Source organism: Equus przewalskii, chromosome 14, assembly GCF_037783145.1.
Source record: "Equus przewalskii isolate Varuska chromosome 14, EquPr2, whole genome shotgun sequence".
Classification (NCBI taxonomy): Eukaryota; Metazoa; Chordata; class Mammalia; order Perissodactyla; family Equidae; genus Equus; species Equus przewalskii.
The window spans coordinates 13,549,338-13,575,154 of NC_091844.1; the positions used below are offsets into that span (position 1 = coordinate 13,549,338).

A 25,817-nucleotide genomic window follows, 5' to 3' on the forward strand; every position below is an offset into this window, starting at 1 on the left:
GGAGGCCCCCAGGAGGAGAAAGGCCTGAGGCCAAACAAAGGCAAACTTTGCTCCCATCACGTTTGCCTGGGGCTGATCCACTTCCTCCCGAGCAGCGGATTCTCCCCAGTTTGTGGGCAAAACACTATCAACGCTTTGAAAATGAGCAGCAGGTGGCTGTTATTTAAATAAAGATTTCAGGAAGTAAAGAAGAAAAAAACTAGCTGGAGGCTGGAGTGTAAATTCGTGATGCCGAGTATTTAATGATATTAAGATGCAGGGTGGACATTTAGCATTTTCGTGTTGTCTCCCAAGAATCCTGGGTTTATTTGCTAATTTTAAAGGGGTTTGGGGCGGGGTAGAAGGGAGGCATCATTCTTCTGCATATTTTAGGGCACAATTACTAATACCTTCACATGTATTAGAATTGACAAGATTTGGGAGAGAGAGAGGAAAAAATCAGGATAATTTGTTGAAATACTTTGGAAAAACATGACATGGCTGTTTTCACTACTAATGAAGGCAATACCTAAAATAATATTTATGCACCAAAGGCTCATGAGATGGATCAAAGTTCTTAGATGTCTATTCTGGGTAGGAGAAATATAGTTATTTTCTTCTTTTCAATTTTCTGTATTTTTTTTTAATTTCGAAGAAAATGTTAGTCCTTCTTAACGATGGGGTTGCAAATTTAAAATGTGTTTCTTTTCCCTTTTTTTGCAATAGGGTTACATGATGGAAAACCGAATCTCCGGCTTGAAATGTGACACAGATGTGTTTGTAACTTTTGAAGGTGACAATGTTGTTCTGCTGCAGGTAAGATTCAGGAAGTGTTTATTCTTCTTAAACGGCGTAATTTTCAAGATTAAGAGTTATCCAGAAATCTTAAGTGTTTCATATGTTTTATCTTTATCTGATGTCTTCATTTAATTGGCAGGTGTTTTCCTGTTGGGCACTTGGTTTTTGCAGTCGAGAATGGGACGATTAAATTATTTCTCTCTGCTGATCTTTGACATGGAACTGCATCTTTTGTGGTTTAAGAAAACTACTTCTTGTACATATTGAGTCAGATTCTTCTACTGCGAAGGCTTTTCCCAAAGAGTATGTAAGGCCCCGGAAGATGAACAGGCGAAAGACATGAAAAGTCAATTTACAAAAGGAGGGCAATTGATCAGCTTCACTAGTGGTCAGAGAAATGCACGTGAGGGCGTACCGCGGTGCTGTTTTCTTTTCTCTATCAAACGGACTCGTATTGAAGAGCCTGTTGAAGTCCCAGGATTGATGAGAACAAAACGGGTACTCTGCCATACTGCTATTGGGCTGTGTGTGGCTCTACTTGTGGGACTGTCTAAGGTAATAATCCTAAATACAGAAAAACTTTAGGGCACAAACATTTTCATTAGTATGTTATTTATTACAGCAATAGTGTTGGAATCTAAATTTTCAACAATAGGAAAGTGATTCTGTAAATCATGTTCTGGCCACTCAGTGGGGGATTATGTAGCCTTTAAAACTGTACTTACAAAGAGTTTATTACAGAAATTAAAAACTGATGATTTGCTAAGTAAAAATGATATAAAATTGTATATAGAATGTGATCACAATTGGGTGTTTTTATAAAAGAAGAATAGGGACTTCGGGTTCTGCTAAGATGGAGTGGCCCTGTCCCTCCCAGGTCCTCCAGCCTGGACATGACACAACAAAGAAGCACAGGAAGACTCTGAAAGAGGGGAAGAAGGAGGCAGGCTGCCTAGGAACTGGGACTGGAGGAAGCAAGTGGCAGTGAGTTCTCGGAACTTCTTTATTGTCCCCCATAAATCCTGGACTGGGCATATATGCCCTGAATCTCTAACAGGCACAGGCAAAGTATCCAAAGCCAGGGAAGATGGTAGCCTAACAGCAGAAAACCTTGTAGGCAATATTCACTCTACATCAGCCACACACACACCAATGTCAGCAGCACCTAGCAAGAACTGATCTTCCACATGGCTCCGATCCAAGGAAGTAGGCCGTGGCAGCTAGCAGGTGGTAGCACTCCCATTCTCCCTCGTGGTGGTGGTAGAACGGCTGAGCAGGGAGTTAATCTTCCATCCTCTGCCTGGTGGAAGGAGGTAGAGCTGATTCTCTCATCAGGGTAATGTCAGCAGAGCCCATTGGTGAGCTAAGCCTTCACCTCCACACAACAGGAACAAGACCCTGTGAAGTGACCTAAGGTGGGGCTAATCACCAGTATGCTTCCACCCTCTACCCCAGTGTCAGCAGGGTCCAGTGGGGAGTGGAGCCCCTACCCCTGCCTGGCATCAACTAGACTAAACCAGGAGGTGTGAGTCAGGGCTAGTTGCCACTCCATATTCCCCCCATCCCCGGTGTCAGTACACCCAGTGAGGAGCTGAAGCTACACACCCACACTGCAGCAAGAAACTAAATCGACAGTGTGAAGCAGGACTAGTGGGCACTCTGATCCCCCTCTCCCTGCTCTCTCACTCCCATACCAAAGGGGCCCAGTGGCTCCAGCTGAGCTCCACTCTCACCTGGCATCAACGGTGGAATTAAGTGGCATGAGCTGGGATGGTTAATACTCTGTTCCCTGCTCCCATAGTTTTAGCAGGAGCCAGTGGGAGGCTCAGCCTCTCTCTTCATCCAGCATCAATGAGGTGAAAAAAGGTGGTGGGAAACAGTGCTAGTTGGCACTATGCTTCCCCACTGCCTTCCTCTGGTATTAGTAGGACTAAGAGAGAGCCAATGTTTCACCCCACTTGTCCGCAAGAAGGTAATGTGAGTTGCTACACAACTTTTGCCAGAGTGGTATTGGTGACAGCACTGGGAAGCTGAACACACACACCTATCCAGACCCTGTTCTATACCTCAAGATTAAATAGAATCTCATAATATAATATCTGAACACTCTAGATACAATAGAAAATCATTCCTTATACAAAGAACCAGGAAAACTACAACTTCAAATCAATAGATGATGACGCTGAGAAGATGATGATGCATTTGTCAGATGTTAGAATTATCTGACAAAGATTTTAAAGTACCTATTATAAAAATATTTCAAAGGTAATTACAAATCTTGAAACAAATAAAAATAATAGAACATTTCAGGAAAGATAGAAGAAATGAAAAGAGACCAAATGGAAATTATAGAATTTAAAAATACAATAACTGAAATAGCAAGTTTGTGGAATGACACCAATAGTAGAGATGACAGAAAACAGAATCTATAAAATTGAGGACAGATCAATAGAATTTATCCAGTTCGAACAGAGTGGAAGAAAATGAACAATCTTAAGGACCTGCAGAACAATAGCAAAAGAGCTAGCATTTGTATCATTAGCATCTCAGAAGGAGAGGAAAGAGGATGAGATGAACAAGTATTTTAGGAAACAATGCCTGAAAACTTCCCAAATTCTTGAAAGACATGAAACAGCAAATTTGAGATGGTGGATGAATCCCAAATAGGATAAAACAAAGAAATTCACAAGACACATCATAAACTTCTGAACACTAAAGGCAAAGAAAAAATCTTGAAAGCTGACGGAGAGAAATGACGCATTGCTTCTAGGTGAACATCAATTCAAGTGACAGCAGACTTCTCATCTGAAACCACGGAGGCTGGAAGGAATTAGCACAACATTTTCAACTATTGTAAGAAAAAAACAGTAAATTGCAAATTCTATATTCAGTGAAAATATATTTCCAGATTGAAGGGGGGAAAAGATTTTATCAGATTAAGGAAAACTAAGAGAATTTGTTGCTAGCAATTCTGCTCTTAAAAAATGGCTAAAGGAAATTCTCTAAACAGAAAAGAAAATGATAACAAAAGAAGGCTTGGGACTTCAAAAAGGAAAGAGCATTGGAATGTGTAAAAATAGGTGTAAATATACTACACTGTGCTTCTCATGAGCTTTCAAAATCATATTTGACATTTGAAGCAACAATTATAACACCTTTTGGTGTAGTGCTCAATGTGTGTAGAGGAAATACTTCAGACAACTACATTTTTTAAAAAAGAAAGAGTACAAAGACCTAAATGGAGGTAAGGTTTCTACACATGACTCGAAGTGATAAAACATTGATACCACTAGGCTATGTTAAGTTACACACATGGACGCATGAGCATGCTCATGTGCATGCACACTCACACACACAGAGTCATACTTAAAGCAACCACTAATAAAACCATGCAAAGTTGTATACTAGGGAAAAAACCTGATAGAGATGAAGGGAGAAAAAGACAAATCAATAATTATAATTGGAGACTTCCACACATCACTCTGAGCTGTTGATAGAACTATTAGACCAAAACTCAGAAGGGATATGGAGGAACTGAACAACATAATAAACCAAGAGGACTTAATTGATATGTATAGAACACTGTGGCCAACAAGAGCAGAATACACCTCTTTTCAAGCACTCATGGGACATTCAACAAGATAGACCATATCCTGAGCCATAAAACAAACCTCAACACATTTAGAAGGACTAAAATCATACAGAGTATGTTTTCTTACCATAATGGAATGAAACTAGAAATCAATAACAGAAAGACAAGAGGAATACCTCCAAGCACTTGGAAAGTAAACAACATACTTCTAAATAATCCATAGGTCAAACAAGGAGTCTCAAAGGAAATTTAAAAAATACATAGAATGAATGAAAAGGAAAAAATGCATTCTGAATACTAATATAAGGATTGAAGCACTTTATTTCTCTTAGCTCCATATTTTGCAGTTAGAGGAGGCACTTGCCTCATCAGTGTTTGCCTGCCTGGGGTGGCATCATGCCCCTGGTAGAGTGGCCTCTGTCATGGATTAAGGCTGGCTCCCCAAGCTCAATATCCTAGTCCCTACCATTGGCACATTGGGCCCAGCAGTCAGCCTCCCCTTCTGGCATTAATCTAGGGGAATTCTACTTCACTCGCAGGACCTGACAGTTCACACCTCAGGTCTTTGCCTGTGGGAAAGAGGCAGCACCCTGCCCTCCCAGTTAGCTCACTTTGGTTCAATGTGGGGACTTTTTCATATGATTATAGCCAATCACCTCCAGACCTGACACCCAATAGAAGTCTCATTTATAAACTAATGGGAAATACACCCACATACCAAATATGTGGGATGCAGATAAAGCAGTGCTGACAGGGAAATTAATAGCATTGAATGCTTACTTTAGAAAAGACAATAGGTATCAAATCAATAATCCATGTTTCTACCTCAAGAAAATATAAAAAGTGGAGCAAAATAAGCATAAACTAAGCATAAGAAAGAAAGTAATAAAGAAAAGAGGAAAAATCAATGAAGTTGAAAACATTAGTGAAAATCCATGAAAGGCGAACCTAATTCTCCGAAAAAAATCAATAACATTGATAACACTCTAGCAAGAATGACAAAGATAAAAAACAAGAAGACTCAAATAACCAATCTGAAATATGAAAACAATAGATATTTCACTAGATATCCTGTAGCAATTAAAAGAATAATGAGAGAATATTAGAAAATAACTTTACATTAATCAATTTAATGACTTAGAAGAAGCTGACCAATTCCTCAAAACCTAAAAACACCCAAACTCGACCAACTTGAAATAGACAACCTGAATAGTTCTATAATCTCACAGAAATTGAAGTTTTAGTAATATCCAAAGAGCTCCTCCCAAGCAAATCTCCAGGCCTAAGTTTCATTGGAGAATTCTATCAAACATTTAAAGGAGAATTTTACACAATCTCTTTCAGAAAATAGAAGAGAAGGGAACACTTCCCAAATCATTTTACACAGCTGGTATTACTCTGACATGAAAAGTAGACAGTATGAAAAAGGAAAAACTATATATCAATAATCTCATGAACTTAGATAACAGGAATCCTCAACAAAATATTAACAAATTATAAATTGTAGCCAACAGTGTATAAATTATTATACACCATGACCAAATGGAATTTATTCCTGGTATGCAAGACTGCTTCAACATTCAAAAATCTATCAATGTAATCCAACATATAAACAGACTAAAGGAGAAAAAAATCATCTGATCATATTGCTTTACATAGTTACATAGTTAACAACTGTTCATGATAAAAATTCTCAGCAAACTGGGAATAGAGGGGAATTTTCTCAACTTGATAAAAAGTATCTACAAAAAATATAGCTAACACCATGTTTGCTGGTGAAACACTGAATGCTTTCCCCCTAAAATCAGGAACAAGTCAAGGATGTCCTCTGGCACCTCTGTTATTCAACCTAGAGCTTGAAGTTATACCAGTACAATAAGGCAAGAAAAAGAAATAAAAGACATAGAGATTAGAAGGGAAGAAATAAAAACTGTCCCTATTTTCGGATTACAGGATTGTGTACATAGAAAATCCAAGGACTCTACCAAAAAAACCCTCCTAGAACTAATAAGTGAGTTCAGCAAGATTACAGGATATAAGATCATTACACAAAAATCAGTCACATTTCTATATACGAATGGTGAACATGTGGAAACTGAAATTAAGCACACAATATCACTTACAATTGTTCCAAAGAAAATGAAGCACTTAGGTGTAAATCCAACAAACATGTATAGGATCTATATGCTAAAAAATTACAAACTGCTGTTGAAAGAAATCAAAGAAGTCCTAAATAAATGGAGAGACATACTATATTCATGGATTGGAAAGATGTCAATTATGCCCAAATTGATCTATATATTTAATGACATTCCTAACCAAATCACAACAAAGCTTTTTGTAGACATAGACAAGCTTATTCTAAGACATCATCAAAATGGTGGAATAGGAGTTTTCTGCCACCTTCCCCCCAAACAACACCAATTTTGACTATAACTCAAGGACAAGAGTGCCTTTGTATAAGTCCAGGGATCCAGTGGAGAAGTTCCAGCGCACTGTTGGAGCAAAAAACAATCTGAGATTGGACACATTGAAGAGAGTAAGAGGAATAGCCTCACTTTACCTGAATCATCCCTCCCCCAAGGTGGCACAGCTCAGTGACGAGAGAGATCTTTTGTCCTGTTATTTCTCCCACAGGGGAAAGTGAGAGCATGTGAGTGAGCACCCAGCTTCCCCAGCTGTGCAGGACACTGCCCAAGAAGCCCATTTCTTTCTCCCCTCACTCAGATTACTGAGGTATAATGCATGACTTGGGGGCAGGGAGTGGCTGGGAGAACAGCAGCCAGGGCTCTTGGAGGGCATCAATGGGATGTGGATCCTACATCCACTTTGCAGACTCCTTCAAAAAGCTCGCCTATGAGCCATGGGGGACACCTCACCCACAGACCCTCTAGGTTGGCTCACAGGCACTCGCAACACTCTACATGCTTCACTCATGCATATCCCTACTACGTGGCCAGTTTCCTGTGTGCAACTCCAAGGGCAGCAAGAGCAAGCCTTTGCAGACAGCTAATGAGAAGCTGCAGAAAGCCAGGTCAACTCTGTGGGATTGGGAGAATGCATACCAACTTGAGCATTCAGCATCACTCTCGGGAAAGCAAATGGGAGGCTGTCAGTACTAAGTCTGGTTTTGCAGCATCAAGAGAAGGCATACAATCTTAAGAATTACCCCCCAAGAGGGAATAAGAAGTGTGGAGCAGGTGTGTCCATAGAAGGCCTAAGAAAGCCTCAGAATCCATAACAGGGTGGAGGGGAGGTATTTCTCTCCAAAGCCGGTTAGTAAAGAGCGGAAGAGGTGACTGCTTCTTCAAATATGAAGATAGCAATGCAAGACTTCAAGGAACAAGAAAAAACAAGGAAACATGACACCACTAAAGGAACACAATGATCGTCCAGTAAATCACCCCAAAGAAATGGAGATCTGCAATTTTCCCAATAAAAAATTCAAAATACTTGTTTTAAGGAGGCTCAGTGAGCTACAAGAAACCACAGAAAGACAATGCAATGAAATCAGGAAAACAATACATGAACAAAACAAGAAATTTAACAAAGAGATAGAAATCATAAAAAAGAACCAAACAGAAATTATCGAGCTGAAGAATACAGTGAATGAAATGAAAGATGCAATAGAGAACATCAACAGCAGATTTGATCAAGCAGAAAAAGAACCTAGGAAGTAGATTAGGTCATATGAAATTATCCAGTGAGAGGAGAACAAAGACAAATGAAAGAAAAAAATGAAGAAAGCCCACGTGAACTATGAGATCTACACATGTTAGAGTCTCAGAAGGAGAAGAGAGGGAGAAAGGGGCAAAAAGTTTATTTAAAGAAATTATGACTGAGAACTTCCCAAATCTGGGGAGAGATTTGGACATCCAAGTTCATGAAGCTCAGAAGTCCCTCAAAAATTTCAACCCAAAAAGATCTTCTCCAATACATATTATAATAAAACTGTCTAAAATCAAAGACAAAGAGAGAATTTTAAAATTAGCAAGAGAAAAAAAATTCCTCCAATATGAGGAAACTCTCAAAAGGCTATTAGTGGATTTCTAAGCAGAAAATTTACAGTCCAGGAGACAGTGGATGATATATTCAAAATGCTGAAAGAAAAACATTGCTAAACAAGAATATGTTACCTGGCAAAGTTGTCCTTCAAAAATGAAGGGAGCTAAAGTCTTCCCCAAACAGGGAAAGCTGAGAAAGTTCATCATCACTAGATCTGCCTTACAAGAAATGATGAAAGGAGTTGTTTAAGCTGAAAGAAAAGGATGATAATTAGTAACATGAAAACATATGAAAATATAAAACACAATGGTAATAGAGAACATACAGTCAGATTCAGAATGCTCTAATACTGGAATATGGTGGTATGTTAAAAATTTAATCCTAGTTAAAAGTTAATGGACAAAAGTATTAAAAATTACTATAGCTACAATAATTTGGTAATTCATACACAATATAAAAAGACGTAAATTGTGACATCAAAAACATAAAATGTGGGAGAGTAAATGGGTAGAGTTTTTGTATGTGATTGAAGTTGTTGTAAGCTTAAAATAGACTGTTATTTCTATAAGATGTTTTATGTAAGCATCGTGGTTACCACAAAGCAAAAACCTATAGTAGGCATGAAAGATGAAGAAAAGGGAATCAAAGCATATCACTATGGAAAATCATAAAGTTACAAAGGAAGATGGTAAAAAAGGAAAAAAAAAAAAAAAAGAACAAGGGAACTACAAAATAACCAGAAAACAATAAGTCGTAAGTAAGTCCTTACCTATGAATAATCACTTTAAATATAAATGGATTAAATTCTCCAATCAAAAGGCATAAAGTGGCTGAATGGATAAGCAAACAAGACCCAACTATATGCTGCCTATAAGAGACTCTCTTCAGCTCTAAGGACACATATAGACTCAAAATGAAGGAATGGAAAAGATATTCCTTTCAAATGAAAACCAAAAGAGAACAGGGGTAGCTACACTTACATCAGACAAAATAGAGATTAAGTCAAAAACTGTAACAAGACACAAAGAAGGTCTTTATATACTGATAAAGGGGTCAATTCATTAAAAGAGTATAACAACTTTAAATGTATATGCACCCCACATGGAAGCACCTAAATATATTAAGCAAATTCTAATAGATCTGAAGGAAGAAATAGACAGCAATACAATAATATTAGGGGACTTCTGTTCCCCACTTTCTGTTCACTTTGAACAATGAATAGATCATTTAGACAGAAAACCAATAAGGCAACATTGGCTTTGAACTACACTTGAGACCAAATGGACCTAACAAACATAAACAGAACATTCCATCCAACAGCAGCGGAGTAGACATTCTTCTCAAGTGCACATGGATCATTCTCCAGCATAGATCATATGTTAGGTCACAAAACAAGTCTTAGCAAATTTAACAAGGCTGAAATCATACTATGTCTCTTTTCCAACCACGATCATGTGAAACTAGAAATCAATAACAGGAGGAAAACTGGAGAATTCGCAACTATGTGGAAATTCCACAACACACTTCTCAATAATCAATGTTCAAAGAAGAAATTTAAAAGGGAAGTAAAAGAATATCTTGAAAACACGAAAATGGAAACACAATATCCCAAAACTTACAGGGCACAGCAAAAGCAGTTCTTAGAGGGCCATTTATGGTGATAAATGCCTACATTAAGAAAAAAGAAAGACCCCAAATAAACAACCTAACTTTACCCCTCCAAGAACTAGACAAAGAAGAACCACCTAAGCCCAAAGTTAACAGAAGGAAGGAAATAACAAAGATCAGAGCAGAAACAAATGAAGTAGAGACCAGAAAAACAATAGAAAAGATCAATGAAAGTAAGATCTGAGTTTTTGAAAAGATAAACAAAATAGACAAACCTTCAGCTACACTAAGACAAAAAGAGGAGAGTCAAATAAGTAAAATTTCAGAAATGAAAGAGGAGACAGTAAAACTGAAACTACAGAAATGCAAAGGATTGTTAAGACACTACTGTGAACAAGTAAACCAACAAAATGGATAGCCTAGAAGAAATGGATACATTCTTAGAAGTATACACCCTACCAGGGCTGAATAATGAAGAAATAGAAAATCGGAACAGGTCAATAATGAGTAAGGGGATTGAGTCAGTAATCAAAATCTCCCAACAAAGGAAAGGCCAGCATGAGATGGCTTCACTGGTGAATTCTACCAACATTTAAAGAAGAATTAACGCCAATCCTTCTCAAACTCTTCCAAAAAACAGAAGTGGGGGAACATCGTCAAACTCATTTTACAAGGGCAGCATTACCCTGATACCAAAGCAGATATAGACACTACAAGAAAAGAAAACTATAGATATAGACTAATATCTCTGATGCATATATATGCAAAACTTCTCAAAAGAAATACTAGCAAACTGAATTCAACGACACACTGAAAGGCTCATATACCGTGATCAAGTGGGATTATTCCTGGGGTACTGGGGTGTTTCAACATACGTAAATCAATAAAAGTGATCCACCACATTAATAGGATGAAAGATAAAAATCATATGATAATCCCAATAGATGCAGAAAATGCATTGGACAAAATTCAGCATCCTTTCATAATAAAAACTCTCAACAAATGGAGCATAGAAAGAATATTCCTGAACATAATAAAGGCTATATATCCCAGGACCACAGCTAACATCATATTCAACAGTAAAAGTTTGAGAGCTTTTTTTTCTATTATTGCTATGTAGAATGGGAGTACTAGAAGCCCTTACTCAAGAAATTAGGCAGGAAAAAGAAATAAAAGACATCAAAATTGGAAAGGAAGAAGTAAAATTTTTTTCCATTTGCAGATGACATAATCTTATATATTGAAATCCTAAAGACTCCACCAAAAAAATTGTTGAAACTAATAAGTGAATTTAGTAAAGTTGCAAGATACAAAATCAACATACAAAAATCAGTTGCATTTCTATACCTTAACAAGAAAGTAACTGAAAAAGAAATCAAGAAAGCAATCTCATTTATAACAGCATCAAAGACAATGAAATACTTAGAAATAAATATAACCAAGGAGGTGAAAGATCTGTACACTGAAAACTATAAGACTTTGATGAAAGAAATTGAAGAAGGCAATAAATGGAAATGTGTCCCATGTTCATGGGTCAGAAGAATTAATATTAAAATGTTAATGTTAAAATTAATGTTAGAATTAATGTTAAAATTTCCATACTACCCAAAGCCATCTATAAATTCAATGCAGTTCCTATCAAAATTCCAAGGGCATTTTTCACAGAAATAGAAAAACAATCCTAGAATTTGTGTGGAGCCACAAAAGATCCCAAAGAGCCAAAGTAATCATGAGAAAGAGGAACAAAGCTGGAGGCATCGCACTTTTTGATTTCAAACTATATTTCAAAGCTATAATAATCAAAATAATGCGGTACCAGTATAAAAAAGGACACATAGACCAATGGAACAGAACCAAGGGCCCAGAAATAAACCCATGCATATACAGTCAACTAATATTTGACAAGGGAGCCAAGAATACTCAGTGGGGAAAGGATAGCATCTTCAGTAAACGGAGTTGGGAAAACTGGATATCCACATGGAAAAGAATAAAATTGTATTCCTACCTTACAGCACTCACAAAAATTAACTTGAAGGGGTTTAAATACTTAAACATAAGAACTGAAACTAAAACTTCTAGAAGAAAACACAGGGGAAAAAACTCCTAGACGTTGGTCTTGCCAACAGTTTTTTTGGATATGACACCGAAAACACACGCAACAAAAGCAAAAATAAACAAGTGGAACTATATCAAATTAAAAAGCTTCTGCACAGCAAAAGAAACAATCTGTAAAATGAAGAGGCAGCCTACCGAATGGGAGAAAGCATTTGTAAGCCATATATCTGATAAGGGATTAACTTTCAAAATATATAAGGAACTCATACAACTCAACAGCAAAAAAGAAAATAATACAATTAAAAGATGGGCAAAGGACCTGAATAGACATTTTTCCCAAAGAAGACATGCAGATGGCCAACAGGTACATGAAAAGGTGTTAACAGCACCAATCGTCAGGGAAATGCAAATCCAAACCACAATGAGATACCTCATGCATGTTAGGATGGCTTTTATTAAAAATACAAGAGATAACGAATATTGGCTAGGATGTGGAGAAAAGGGAACCCTTGTGCACTGTTGGTGGCAATGTAAATTGGTACAGCCACTATGGAGAACAATATGGAGGTTCCTCAAAAAATTAAAAATTAAACTACCATATGCTCCAGCAATCTCATTCCTGTGTATGTATCTGAGGAAATTGAAAACAGTATCCCAAAGGGATATCCGCACACCCATGTTCATTGCAGCATTATCCACAATAGCCAATATACGGAAACAACCTAAGTGCCCATCACTGGGTGAATGGACAAAGAAGATGTAGTGTACACACACACACACACACACACACACACACAGAGGAATTATGCAGCCATGAGAAAGAAGGAAATCCTGCCATTTGTGACAACATGGATGGACCTTAAAAGCATTATGACAAGTGAGATAAGTCAGAGAATGACAATCCTGTATGATCTCACTTATATGTGGAATCTAAAAAAACAGAACTTATAAAAACAGAAGAGTAGAATGGTGGTTACCGGAGGCTGGGGATGGGGAAATTGGGGAGATATTGTTTAAGGGCACAAACTTACAACTAGTAGATAAATCAGTTCTGGAGATCTAAGGCACAGCAGAGTGATGAGAGTCAACAATACTGTGTTATAAGATTCACAGTTGCTAGGAGAATAAATCTTAACTGTTCCCAACAACAAAAAATGATAAATATGTGACATGCTAAAGTTTTAGCTGATGTGACTGCAGTGATCATACTGCAATGTATAAATGTATCAAACACCACATTGTACACCTTAAACTTATACAATGTATATGTCAATTATATCTCAGTTTAAAAAAAAGAGAAAAAACGGGCAGAGGACCTGATTACTAAGGAAGAGTCATGCAGACCTTTTTAGAGTGCTAGCCACGCATAAGTTTAGTCCACTGAAAACTAAAATGTTACATGGTACTCAGTGGCACCTCTCCCCTACCCTCCTATTATTTTAGCTTTTTAGATATCTATAGTAAAGTAAATTATTTGAGGGGAATTATTTAAGAATTGCCATTGAATTTGGTCTAGATTTAAAAATTGCCTGTTCTTTTGTCTCCCTCCTATCTAAATATTGTTTTTTAAAAAACCTGCTCTTTAAGAATATCCAGTAATCAGACATAGCACTAATTCACATTCTCCCTCTCTCCTGGTGCTCCAAGTGTGTGAGGTTTTTCTACAACTTTCTCTTAGGGAGTATATTTTAAACCCAAGCACGTGGTTCAACATTGCTTGAGCCTAAAGTTGTGATTCAATGCTGTAATTGCAAGCTTGTGGGCACTATGGAAAGGTTGTTTAATTTAGTTATGGGAATGCAGTTGCAGTCACAGTTTCTATGAAGAGAAGTGGAAGCACAGGGAGGAACAGGGACGGCTTGCTTTTGTCATGTAAATGGGAGCGTGGGCAATGAAAGGGAGGGATGCTGGACCACAGAGGGCAGGGATGCAGGGATGCTGGGCGGCAGGGAGACTGAGTTGCCTGCTCAGGAGGACACATGCCAGCACAGAGGCAGAACACCTGTGCCGTGAGAACCCATCCATACAAGGGCTTTCAGGGCCGGGCTGAGGAAGGAAGCCAGGGATGGTCTGGTTTTACGGTCGGCTAGAAAGGAGACCACTAGAAACCTTAAAACCAGATTGTGTAGATCTTCTTTGGCCAATTTTTCAGACAGACATCTTCCAGACATGTGCTGGAAAAGTACTACCTCAAGCCACAATCGAAGCTTAACAACAGCTAGAAACACTTATTCTATAAGTGGTGTGTGTCAAGGGTCCCCAAGACCACCCTCAGGCTTGACAGTTCCCTGGGAGGTCTCACAGGACTTGGCATGTAGCCATAATCAGGGTTAGGATTTACTGTAGTAAAAGGGTAAAACACAAAATCAGCAGAGGGAACAGGCACATGGGCAAAAACCGAAGGAACCCAGGCATGATCTTCCAAGACTCCTGCCCCACTGGAGTCACAGAGGACATGCTCAATTCTTCCAGAAAGAATTGTGATGGCACATGTGAAATGTCGTTTACCAGCTCATTAGAGACTCAGCACGCAAGGGTTTTTAGTGGGGGCTGGTCCTGTAGGCACTCTCTGCCTGGCACATATCAACATTCCAGGCTTTCAGAAGGAAAACGGATGGTGAGCACAAACCGTATTGTTTGCACAGGTCAGGCAGAGGGAGCCACACTTATCAGTCAGCGAAGGTGGGAACCCTCCCCAAATCCAGGTTCCCCGATGCCAGCCGAGGGCCGTCCATGCAGGCAGCCCTTTCGAAGAGCAGCAGTCTCAGGCCTGCTGTGTTAACTCTTTTCTACAACGGTGCCACACAATAAGGCAGATGCCATTCCTGATTTTATTGGTAACAAGAGGGAGAATTAAAGGTGATGGATAGGGAAGCAATCTCAAGGCATCCAGAATTAGAAGGAAAGAAGAAGATACTTAGACACTGCAGCGTGCATTGGAGGACTAAAAACCAAGGGGAGGAGTCTGGTTCAGGATGATGGCATGAGCACCCGCGTTGCTGTTTCTCCATCTTCAGATCCTCTTGAAATAACTGGAAGAAAGAATAGAAAGAAGCAGATGTGCAGGGGTATTGACAGTGGGAGAGGGACCATCCGAGGACCAAGGAGTTTGGTAAACTTCTGGAGAAGGGACAGCAGATAGGATGAATTGAGGGATCAACCAAGTGGACACAGCCGGAGGTGGGAGTTGCTTCCTCTGGCCGTCTCTGGAGAGACGCTGAGTCACAGGCATTGAAAGCAGGAGAGGGATTTGGGCGCAGAGCCAGGCATTTCTGCAAAGCCTGCCTAACAGCAGGACAGCCAGCCTCCCACATCAGAGCACTTGCCTGCAGCAGTAGCATCTACCACGGCTCTGGAAACCTGCTCTGGGAAGGACCCAGGGAGGGCTTGGTCTCCTAGAGTGAGAGATGGAGACGCTTTGTGCTGGGGACAGAGTCAGCCTGCCTGCTTGCCACCAGCTGACACGCCGTACAGGAAACCTATCAGTTGACGTGGCTGCCCCGCATCCACACAGTGATGAGGAAAGTGGCGCTGGCTGTCTGCACTGCTCAAACTGGCCTTCCACTTGAGTGTTGGCATCTGTCCATACTTGGGGGGCGGGGGCTACCCTTTTCTGGGCTGGATGCTTTTTTCATTCTACTTACAGAAGTAGAGTTAGAAATTTCAGGGACAGAAACTGGTTAATGAGTTTCACAGGATTCTGGTGTTACCTCAGTGCTTTCAACCCTCTGCTTGGAGGTGAGACTCTAGCAGTCCTGGCGGTGCTGGGCCTGTGGTCCCAGGATGGAGGAGAGGTAAGGGAGCAGGCATGTGCTTTCGAGTTTCTTCAGGCTTCACGTATTTCCCTTCAAGCAAGATGGAAGGTCTTCTGACCCTTTCGTTATTCTCCTGGGGCAGAGGTTGTAGGCCTTTGGTGAAATTTAATTACATCTTCCACCAAATCCAATTACCGCCCACACCCATGAAATCCCATTATAACTTTCTTTTGCTGCATTAGAGATACACCAGGACAGGTGCCTTTCTAATCCAGCCGGGCCCATTTCCTAAAGAGCAGCAGTCAGCAGCTTTGCAAACCTTGTTCATTACTCCGCAAGGAGAGCAAAAACACAGAAATGCAAATGACCTGTAGCCTAACTTGCTTAAAGACCGTAGTTTCCTATAAGAAAGCTGATTCCTTAGGGATTTCAGGCCCTCATGGGTATTTTCCCAAGGATATTCAGATATTTGTGTTTTGTTTTTCTTATTATTTCCAGCTTTTACTATGAAATTTTCAAACAGAAATTTCGAGAGAGAAATTGGAAGGCTAGTGCAATAACACTTGGGTGTGTGTATTCTTCACTTCCAAATGTCAATACTTTGCTATATTTCAGTGTTCTCTTTCTTATTCTCTCTATGTGTTTGTGTGCATGTAACCATTGGAAAGGAAATTGCAGATATCAAGACACTGCATCCCTAAATGTCTAAAATAAGGACATTTTCTTACATAAGCATAATACCATCATCACACATAAGCAAATGAACAATACTTCCATCATACTGTCTAATAAGGATGATCAGACACACAAGGAAAATCAACAACATGAAAAAGAAGGAGCAAGATGAACAAACAGAACTACTGGCACTGGGGGAAACAAAACAGAGAAACAAAAAGTAATCAGTAGCTAGAGATGCAGGACAGCACTGCAGCCATCAAGCAAGAACAGCCTGCTATGAAAAGTGAGCATTCAGAGAACCATAGTGTGTTAGAACACAGTAACCATAGTGCAGAGAACCACGGTAAATTAAAGTGATATGTTTGCGAAATATAAAAACAAATCCAATAGAAGGGCTAACGGATAAGTTTGAGTATACTTCTCAGAATGAAGATCAGAAAAATCAAAGTGAAAGGAAATAAAAGGGAAAGGCTAAGAGATGTGGATGCTCCAGGTAGGAAATCGATGACAGTCCTGAAACGGGGAGCAGAATACACAGACAGGCAGCAAAATCTGAGAAATCAAAGAAGAAAATTTCCCAGATCTGAAGAAAGGCAGAAGTCTTGAGATTAGCAGGACCCACTGGGAAAGGTCAGAGCCAAAAATAGCCTAGAGAATTTCAGATCACCAAGTAAAGACAAAGAGAGGGCCGCCAGCCTTAGACTGAAAAAACATCAGATTATTTACTAAGAAAAGAGAGTCACTTGACCTCAGCCCTCCCAGCAGCAGAGTCGACTGCTGGAACGGCGCTTCGCAACTCTTAACACGCCTGTACATCCCTGGGCATCTCGTTCACATTCAGATCCTGGGGTGGGTCCTGGGATTCTGAATTTCCAGCAAGCTCATAGGTGATGCTGAGGCTGCTGGTCTGTGGACCACACTTTGAGTGGCAAGACTCTAGAATAAAATGGAACAATGTCTTGTTCCATTCAGAATTCAAAAGAATGTTATCTTGAATGTAAAACTTCATAGATAGCCAAATTATTGTTCAAATGTGAGGCACAATAAAGACTTGGAGATATTCAAATGCTCAATAAGTTTACCTGCCATGCACTCTCTGAAAAATATTACCTGTAGGTGAACTACAGAAAAGGATAAAATGAATTAAGAATTAGAAAGACACGTCTGCTTTCTAGAGCTAACCCAAGGGGAGTTCATGTAAAGAAACACCTGCATAGTGGTGCCGTGGCCAAGGCCAGAACACCGTTAGTCCAAATTAGATCAGGAAGTCAGACAGGTCAAAAGAATGACTTCAAGAAGGAAATGTTTTCAGTACAACAAATAGAGCGATTAAGAAGCAGGAAGATCTTACTGGTGCGATGGAAGAGGCACAGGTTTCTTCTGGATGAAGGGGGGAAAAGTCCAGTAAGGCTCCAGAAAAAACAAAGCCACTCAAGAAAAGCATGCTCCAAAAATGGAGCAAACGAAAACATGGCATGAGAATCTGTTTAACCTTCACACTTGAAAGAATCTCTTTCTAGCAGAACAAAAACTACTTAAGAAGGGTTATTTCTGGAGTGAGGTCCTGGAGGTAAGGGGTTTTCCTTTTCATTTAAGACCATTTCATATGGCTTAAATTTTAAAAATAAAGTATATTTAAAACCACTTTAAAAAACTCTTTTTATATTTAAGGGGGGGAGGGAAGGAAAGAGAAAGAATGAAGAGTGACAAAGAAAGGAAGTCCTCTCTGAGAGAGAGAACAAAGGCTGATGTCTCTCTCTCTCTCTCTCTCACACACACACACACACACACACAAATACACACATGGCCCTTACCCTACAGCCGTAGTGTTCTCCCCACCCCCACTGTTGGGGAGAATTCCAAATTCTTCCCCAAGACAAGCAAGACATCAGGTGTTAGAATGGGGTCTTGGGACTGGTATGGTGGCCAGTGAGGACAGGACCTCAGCCTGAAGAACCTGGGCTCCCTCTGTTCCAGGTAGGAATCATGCAATAAACCTAAGAACATTCTCCTGGGGCCCCAACCTTCTGGCTGAAGGTGAGGCCCAGGGATCAGCAGGTGGAGCTATTGAGATGCCAGAAGGAAAAAAGTGCACAGACCCCTAAAATCAGAGGGGAAGTTTGAGTCAACCCAATCGCAGGTCCACGGAGCATCGGTTCTAAAGGGTCTGAGATCCAGAAGGCAACGGCAAGGGTATGAGGAGCAGCTGCCACAGGAGTGATGGGGTTAGGGGTGACAGTTCTGCTTACCTAAAGATCAGCTGCCTTCCTCTTCCGAGGGCCTCTTGGAGAGAAAGATAAGGGGGCAGGCTGAGGGCCTGCCTGACCCGGCAGAATCAGGAGCTAATAGTTCAAGGGATCGTCCCAAACACCTACAGATGGAGAGTTATGCCCAGAATCCCCCCGCATGATGGCAGCAACAATTAGGAGGAGGTATGTGACATGAAACCAGAGAGGCAGGCAGAGGGCTGCCTGGTGAGGGCCGTGAAGGCCGAGGGTGGAGCTGCCAGGAGTGGGCTTGGGGCGGAGTCTCAGCCTAGAGGAGGGAGGCGGCGCCCAGGCCAGGAAATGGAGCGAGGAGGACGGCTGGAAGATCTCCTCAGGGGATGCAATTGACAGCAAACGTTTACAAAATGTGGGCGTGTGGGAGCCCTTGGAGGGGTTTGGGGAGGATGCACTCTTAGAAAAGCTGACCAGGGCTGTTCAGACACACATCCTCTTTCTCTCTTTCTAACCCATTGGCCCGTACACAAAGCTGGCGCTAAGTTTTTCCAGACCAGATGCCCCAGCATCTAAATACTGAAAGCTCCCCTCGAGGACTCGGCGTGTGAGATTTTGAAGGAAGGGAGCCTTCTGAATCTGAATCTGGGCCGCTTGCTTATCTTGACTTTTCTGCTCCCCAAAGTGACTTCCTCATTTTCCGTACAGCCAAATTGATTTTGGTATTGTTTTTCAAATTGGAAGCTATGAATTCTTTACAGGAATCTGTTAACTTTTGATTTTGATGATAATAGAAATAGTCTGAGTTATATAGATTGTCTGGGTAACAACTGTATAACCAGAGAGTGCCGTGGGCTCCCCGCCCGGGTCTTGGTGTTTTTAAGCCCTTGGGCACCAAGTAACAACACCTGGATCACCAGGGACCGACAAGGAAAGAACAGATGCAGGTTTTCTGTGACTAAAAAGACGTGTTTGTGCCAGGTGAAGGCCAAGGGTTGGATGGTACGAGGCGCTGCTGGAGGGAGGGTTCCCAGGCCCTCAGGGAGACTGGAGGGGGCCGGGCTTCTCCCCCCAGCCCTTGGCGGTGTGGGCATGACCCGCCCACGGGAACCTTCCTGGGCCAAGGGGGGCCAAGTTCATGCTGCAGGACGCAGTCTGCCACATGTCATTAGGGCTGTAGATTTGAATCTCATTGGTTTTGTAGTTTTGCTTGTATTTAATTTCATAGTTTACAGTTGAACAAGAGCTATAAACATAAGGTGTTTATATCTAGTTTTGTGTTTGAACAGGTCTAAGTAACATTATAATTTGAAACAACTTAAGTCAACATTGGGGGTTAAGGAGAACATGTTTTTCCCTTCGGAAGGGGTCTGTACCGTCACTCGAGTTGTAGAAAACGTCGCAGGATTTCTTCTCATTGTCATTTATTTATTTATTTATTTAGTCGAAGATTTAAAGACGTCGATTACTTTCTCTTTTTAATTAAAAATAAATAAGTACACAAGTACTGTCGATTCCAGCTACCCTGGATGTCTTGTTGTTGTTGTTAAGGTTTGGGCTTCAGGAGGGGCCTGATGGGCCTGCACGCACAGTGGGGCGGGGGGAGAGGAGGGGGATGGGAGAGGGATGAGGGTGGGAAAACCTGGGGCGACAGCAGCACCGCCCTGCCCTGGGGAAAGTGGGCAGATTAGCTCTGGGGAGTCCAACTTGGACCCAGCTGCTTATGGGGTTATCAGTCAGGACACATTTGGCCATGTGGCATAGAACAGCCAACCAACATGGCCCAGACCATAGGAACTCTCTCATCCTCCGTGGCGACCCCAGGGCTGGCTCAGTGCCTGTCTGCTCTTGATGCCCCAGCCTCTTTCCAGCATTCAACTCCGCTGACATCCGCATGGTTCCGGGTGGTCTCATCAGCGTCCCCCACTCGTGAGGCATTAGGGAAACCTTCCCCAGAAGCCCTCGGCGGAGTTCCCCTCAGGTCCCACTGGCCAGGACTGTGCAGTTTGCCGATGCCCTAGCTGGATGGAAGCGGAGGGTGAGCATGGGGCATTTTCCACTTCTTTAGTGAGAAGGGGTGTGGGCTGGAAAGAGCAGTCTGTGTGGGACACGGGAGTTGTGACTAGTAGCAGGCAGCAGTTGCCCGCAGGGTAGGTGTGCTCACAGATGGCCGATTCATCAGGGCAGCGGGCTGGACAGGGTGGGCGACAGGGGCTCCCAGCCTCCTCATACCCATTGTGTGGGATCCTTGGACTAGGCCTGCCCCTTAAGGGTTCACCAAACCGCTGGTTTTCAGGGCAGAGACCTAAAAACTGCAGTAAGTCCATGAAATAGCGCACCCTGGGGGCTGGGGCAAACCCAGGCATCCCTGCCCCTCTTCAGAGGGCTGCTGCTTACCTCCCTCTGACTGTGCCTCGAGGGAACGTGGGTTCAGGCTTCCTAGAAAGCCCTACCTTTCAAGAGAAGGGGAGCACACAATTCGTTTCCAATGTTAAAGGGCTGGGGGTAGTCAAACAAAACACATCTGTGGGGCGGGCTGGGACGCAGAGCCTGGCACTCCACAGATGTAAACCTCTTAACCCTGCTCACGGCCTTTGAAAGTTTCTACTCTAGAAAATATGGCTTTAGAAGTGGATGGATGAGGTGGGTGCCCCTCCCTGGGAGGCATGCGGAGAAAGGGTGAGCATCTCAGGGTCCCTTCCTGCAGTCTAGTACGTTGCACGGAATTTACCTGGCACACCTCGGGGTTGGGGCTGACCTCTCGCAACAGGAAGTGCCCTTATCTGAGCCTTCACCACAAGAGGCTGCAAAGGAGGGGGCTCTGGATAAGGACGCCCTCGGAAGCCAGGGAGGGAGGCCTCATCATCAGGTTTCCCTGACACTGACTGATGGTGAAGCCCTCGGTCTAGCCTCTCTCAGAGTTAGAGCCTCACCTGTACAATGAGCATCATCCACCTTTTAGAGAGAGAGAGAGGGAGGGAGGAAGAGGAAGAGAAAGGAGAAGGAAGGAGGGGAGGGGGGAGGATGATACGGGAGTGGAGCAGGGGAGAGAAAGAGAGAAAGAGCAGGGAAGAAGGAGATAAAGGATAAGAGGGACTGGAAGAATTCCCTGTTCCATTGTCTGTTGCATAACAAACCACCCCTAACTTCCAAACTTAGTGGCATAACACCACAACCACTTTGTTGCTCTCACGGATTCTGTGGGTCAGCATTTCCGACCAGAAATAGCAGAGGTGGCTCATCTGGCAGCCTCCAGGTGCTGACATTCCGGCCTGTCACTGGCTCACCATGACCCTGAGGATGAGTCAGCTCCTTAGGCTGGTGGCCAAGGCCCTTCACGTCTGGCCCCTGCCCCCAGCCTGCCTGCTGCGCACTCCGGGTACTCCTGCTTCTCCGTGCGCCTGTGCCTTTTGAGGTGCTCTTCCTGCAGCCGGAAAGCCCTGTCTCCTCTCCCCAGTTCCTTCTCAGCTTCAGAACTTAAGTCAAGTGTGAGTGGCTTGGTTCCTAGTGTGCTTCCCTCCCCTGCCTGTCCCTCAACCCACTGAACTCTGAATTTACCTCTGTCCCCCTCGCCACGTTGTACTCTCCTACTGTCCGTCCCTGCCTGTCTCCCCACACATTGTGGGTTCTTGCATTGTCTTTATATCCCCAAAGCCCAACAGAGCCTGGCGCACAGTAGGTGCAGCGTAGGTGTGGAATTATGAAGAGCATAGACTCTGGTTTTAAGTCCCAGCCCCACCACTCCCTGGCTGTGTGACCCTGGCAGCTTGCTTAACTTCTCTGGGCCTCAGTTGCCTTATCTGGACAATGGGATGATTCTGTTAACTACCTAGAGTTTTCATGAGCATTAAATTAAACTCCATGTGAGGAGTTTGGAACAGGGCTTAGCCTTGGTAGACACTGAAAGAGAATGGCAATTGTTACTATCAGGCGATGAATAAATGAACGCACAGATGAATGAAGCTTATCCATGAATGAAGCTTCCTCCGGGATGCCTTCCCTGATCTTCACGGGAAAGGGGTCTCCTTGGACTCGCTGTGCTTCTGTGCCTGTCATGTTCCTGACAGATGCCACCTAGTGTGGTTGTCTGTGTGAATGCTGATCTCCCTACAAGACTGGATGCCCCTCGGGGGAAGACCTTTCTTATTCATCTTTTTAATCCCCGCCATGCTCCATGGAGACAGCAGGGGCCTTGTACATAGTAGGTGCTGCATAAATGCGGGTGGGATGAAGGAAAGAAACCAAAAAGATGCACTTTATTTTCTGTTGAGAAGAGGCAGTGGGAAGAGAAGTTAAATTTGGTCTAGATTTAACTAAAAACCAAACAAACAAAAACTAACCACTCTTAAGTTCAGTTGAGCGGTGCGTGAATTTTTCTGGGCTTAAATCAGTGTTTTGCACCCGTCCATCCTCCTCAGGATAAAGTTCGAGTCCATGTGAGAGGTCCAGCAATTACTCAGAGCGGTGTACGTACGTGTTGGTTTATGTGTTAATTAAAAGTCGTTCTTCCTCTCCTTCCTTTCCCTCCCTCCCTCCCTCTCTCTCCCTCTCTCTCTCTCTCTTTCTTTTCTTCTAGGCAGGGACTCTTCACACAGTCTCCTTAAAGAAATCTTGCCTTGATGGGCTGTCCAGCATCTAAAGAGGTAAAATGTTAAAATGCCTAGTGGAGGATCATGTCCGCTTGGTCTTTTTTTCATTTTGCCCTGCGCCCATTATGTATTATTATGTAGCCAGCCCTGCCTGGGGCATGCTTTGGGACCCCAATGCCATAAGTACTGCCACTTTGAGTGACTCCGTGGGCCTACATGGTCATTCCGCTGAGGGCGCCCCGCTGCCTGGCTCGTCCTTGTTACAGGGTGGACGACGTCTGGTGGCTTTTCCTTAGACACTGCGTTTTTCTGTTCTAATTGGCTCTGAGTGTTTCTGCCTTGGCAGCAGACACTTCTTATTAGACTTTTTAATCCAAGCTTCACTGTACCTGGCATAAGTCAGTGAAATACTTAGTGTGCGGAAATGCTAGTTGTTTCATAGATGCCTTGAAAAACCATTTGACCTAAAAAATAACTTTTATTGATGTTACATAATCAGTGCTGCCTAATGCATGTGATAGTCATTATAAATGCATGTTTATGATGTCATTATTCTGCACAACTGCTTAGGCTCATAGTTTCCAAATGTTGGCTGTGGATTAGCTTGATTTCTCTCACAGATGGGAATCTTTTTAAAAGGAAAGAATCTAGCTGCTCTGACTGCTCAGTCCCCTAGAGTTCTCTTAAGCAAGGGGCTCCAGAGCAGGTGCACCAGGACTCAATCACTGTGAATTAATCAAGTATATAGAAGAAAATAAAGAGTGTTCACGTGTAGAACCGGAGAACTGCATAAATACCCACAGAAGCAACACCACCACCAAAATAATCACCTAGAAAGAAGTAACACCACGAGTTATCCTAAGAAAATCCGGTGTGAGTATTTAAAACACTAGACTTTGATAAGGTGTCATTATTTGTATTCCAAAAAATAATATTTTGGGGCTGGCCTGCCATTGTAATGGTTAAGTTCACACGCTCTGCTTGGAAGGCCCAGATTTGCAGGTTCGGCTCCTGGATGTGGACCTACACCACTCATCAAGCCATGCTGTGGTGGCAACCCATATACAAAATAGAGGAAGACTGGCACAGATGTTAGCTCAGGGCCAATCTTCCTCAACAAAAATAATAATAATAATATTTCATTTTCAAAATGATCTATTACTGGGTTCCTTTTAAAATAATGAAATCTCTACTGCAACTAAAACATTCAAGGTATAAAAATGTGATTGAATTTCCTGGTTTTGGTAATCACTGCTGCTGTGTAAGATATGGCTTTTGGGAGGATGGGGGTGATGACTAGATGAAACCTGTACTATTTTAATTTGGCAACTATTTGTGTCTCTATTTTAAAATAGAAAGTTAGAGAATTTTATATATAAATGTATATATAATATAGTATATTAGGTGTATGCAGGAACTTGCCTGTGAGGTAAAAACAAGCACATCATTGAGCTCAGTCTGGATGGTGACTGATGTCTCCTTGCCTCCCCCTGGTCATTTATCAAATCAAGTCTTGGATTTAGAGACTGTAACGCCCAAACCACGTGGTAGCTTGTAGCTTCAGTCACTTAATCTTTCACTCAGGGGGCATGAACAGCAGAAAATCAACTCATTTTTAAAATCATGTTCTCTTGTCTCATGACCTAGAAATGGAAGGGAGATGCCACAAACAAGGAGCAAAAAGGAGCAAAGGTCCAAACTGAGGGATCTGCTTTTGTGATATTAGCCAGGACCTAATTTGTCTATGTTTTAAAAGTATAGCACCTGAACTGGATTATTATGTCATTCTAATTTTAAATCTAGTTAGAATGAGTTCATTTTCCCAATTTAAATTGCTTAAATCAGAAAAGTAGACATTGTGGCAAAAGTTAACAGAAATTGTTAAGGAGTTGAACAGATTGGATAAGATATTGAAAACAGGAAGGGAAATTATTTAGTCATTCACTCAGTCAACAAAGATTTCTCACCTCTCGACCATGTCACATGTTGTCTGATGGCACAAGGATGAAGGAATTCTGACCTCCTGGCACTTACTTTCCAGGGACTGGAGGATGACAAACCAATAAGCACATTGTTGTGCTCTCTGTCATCAGGTAGCCATAAATGCCACGTAGAAAAATAAAGCAATGTAAAGAATGGAGGGGTGAGAATCAGAGGAAGCAATTTTTAATGCTGAGAATGATGTTGCTCTTGTAACAAGAGAGAGACAAATAAATTATAAATTTAAAAGATCTGCAAAGACAAAGAATGTAAATGCTCATCCTAGTGATGTGTCAGTGAAACTGAAGTTGATTGCTATATCATTTTGATTTTAATTCTAGTCAAAGCTAGTTAATTTTTCCCATTGCTGGCAGTGTTTGATTTTCACACTTATTTTGTATAGCAGCAGCCTTAAAAATATTTATGTCCTGGGGTCAGCCTGGTGGCGCAGTGGTTAAGTTCGCACATTCCACTTTGGCAGCCTGGGGTTTGCTGGTTCGGATCCCGGGTGCGAACCTACGCACCACTTGTCAAGCCATGCTGTAGCAGGCATCCCACA

The 25,817-nt window shown here is 41.9% G+C and overlaps 1 protein-coding gene and 1 long non-coding RNA gene across 19 annotated transcripts in view; one reads left to right on the top strand and one right to left on the bottom strand.

The window, feature by feature from the left end:
* ACOXL (acyl-CoA oxidase like) overlaps positions 1 to 25,817 on the top strand; it is a 360,313-nt gene that overhangs the window by 212,809 nt on the left and 121,687 nt on the right. For all 15 annotated transcript variants that reach the window (XR_011525900.1, XR_011525904.1, XR_011525903.1 and 12 more), the window contains one exon: positions 706 to 795. Coding sequence is in view for 10 of the 15 variants with exons in the window: in XM_070572146.1 (XP_070428247.1) it covers positions 706 to 795 (90 nt within the window). In the remaining 5 variants the exon portion in view is untranslated. The remainder of the gene's footprint in view (positions 1 to 705; positions 796 to 25,817) is intronic.
* Positions 14,846 to 18,340, bottom strand: LOC103552642 (uncharacterized). 4 transcript variants are annotated; one of them, XR_545291.2, is made up of 3 exons: positions 17,219 to 17,418; positions 15,748 to 15,925; positions 14,846 to 15,069 (listed from the first exon to the last, which is right to left on the bottom strand). It is a non-coding gene; the product is annotated as an uncharacterized lncRNA (long non-coding RNA). The 4 variants fall into 4 exon arrangements; XR_011525914.1 differs by having other exon boundaries at positions 14,848 to 15,069; positions 17,197 to 17,408; XR_011525915.1 differs by lacking the exon at positions 17,219 to 17,418 and adding an exon at positions 18,285 to 18,340 and having other exon boundaries at positions 14,850 to 15,069.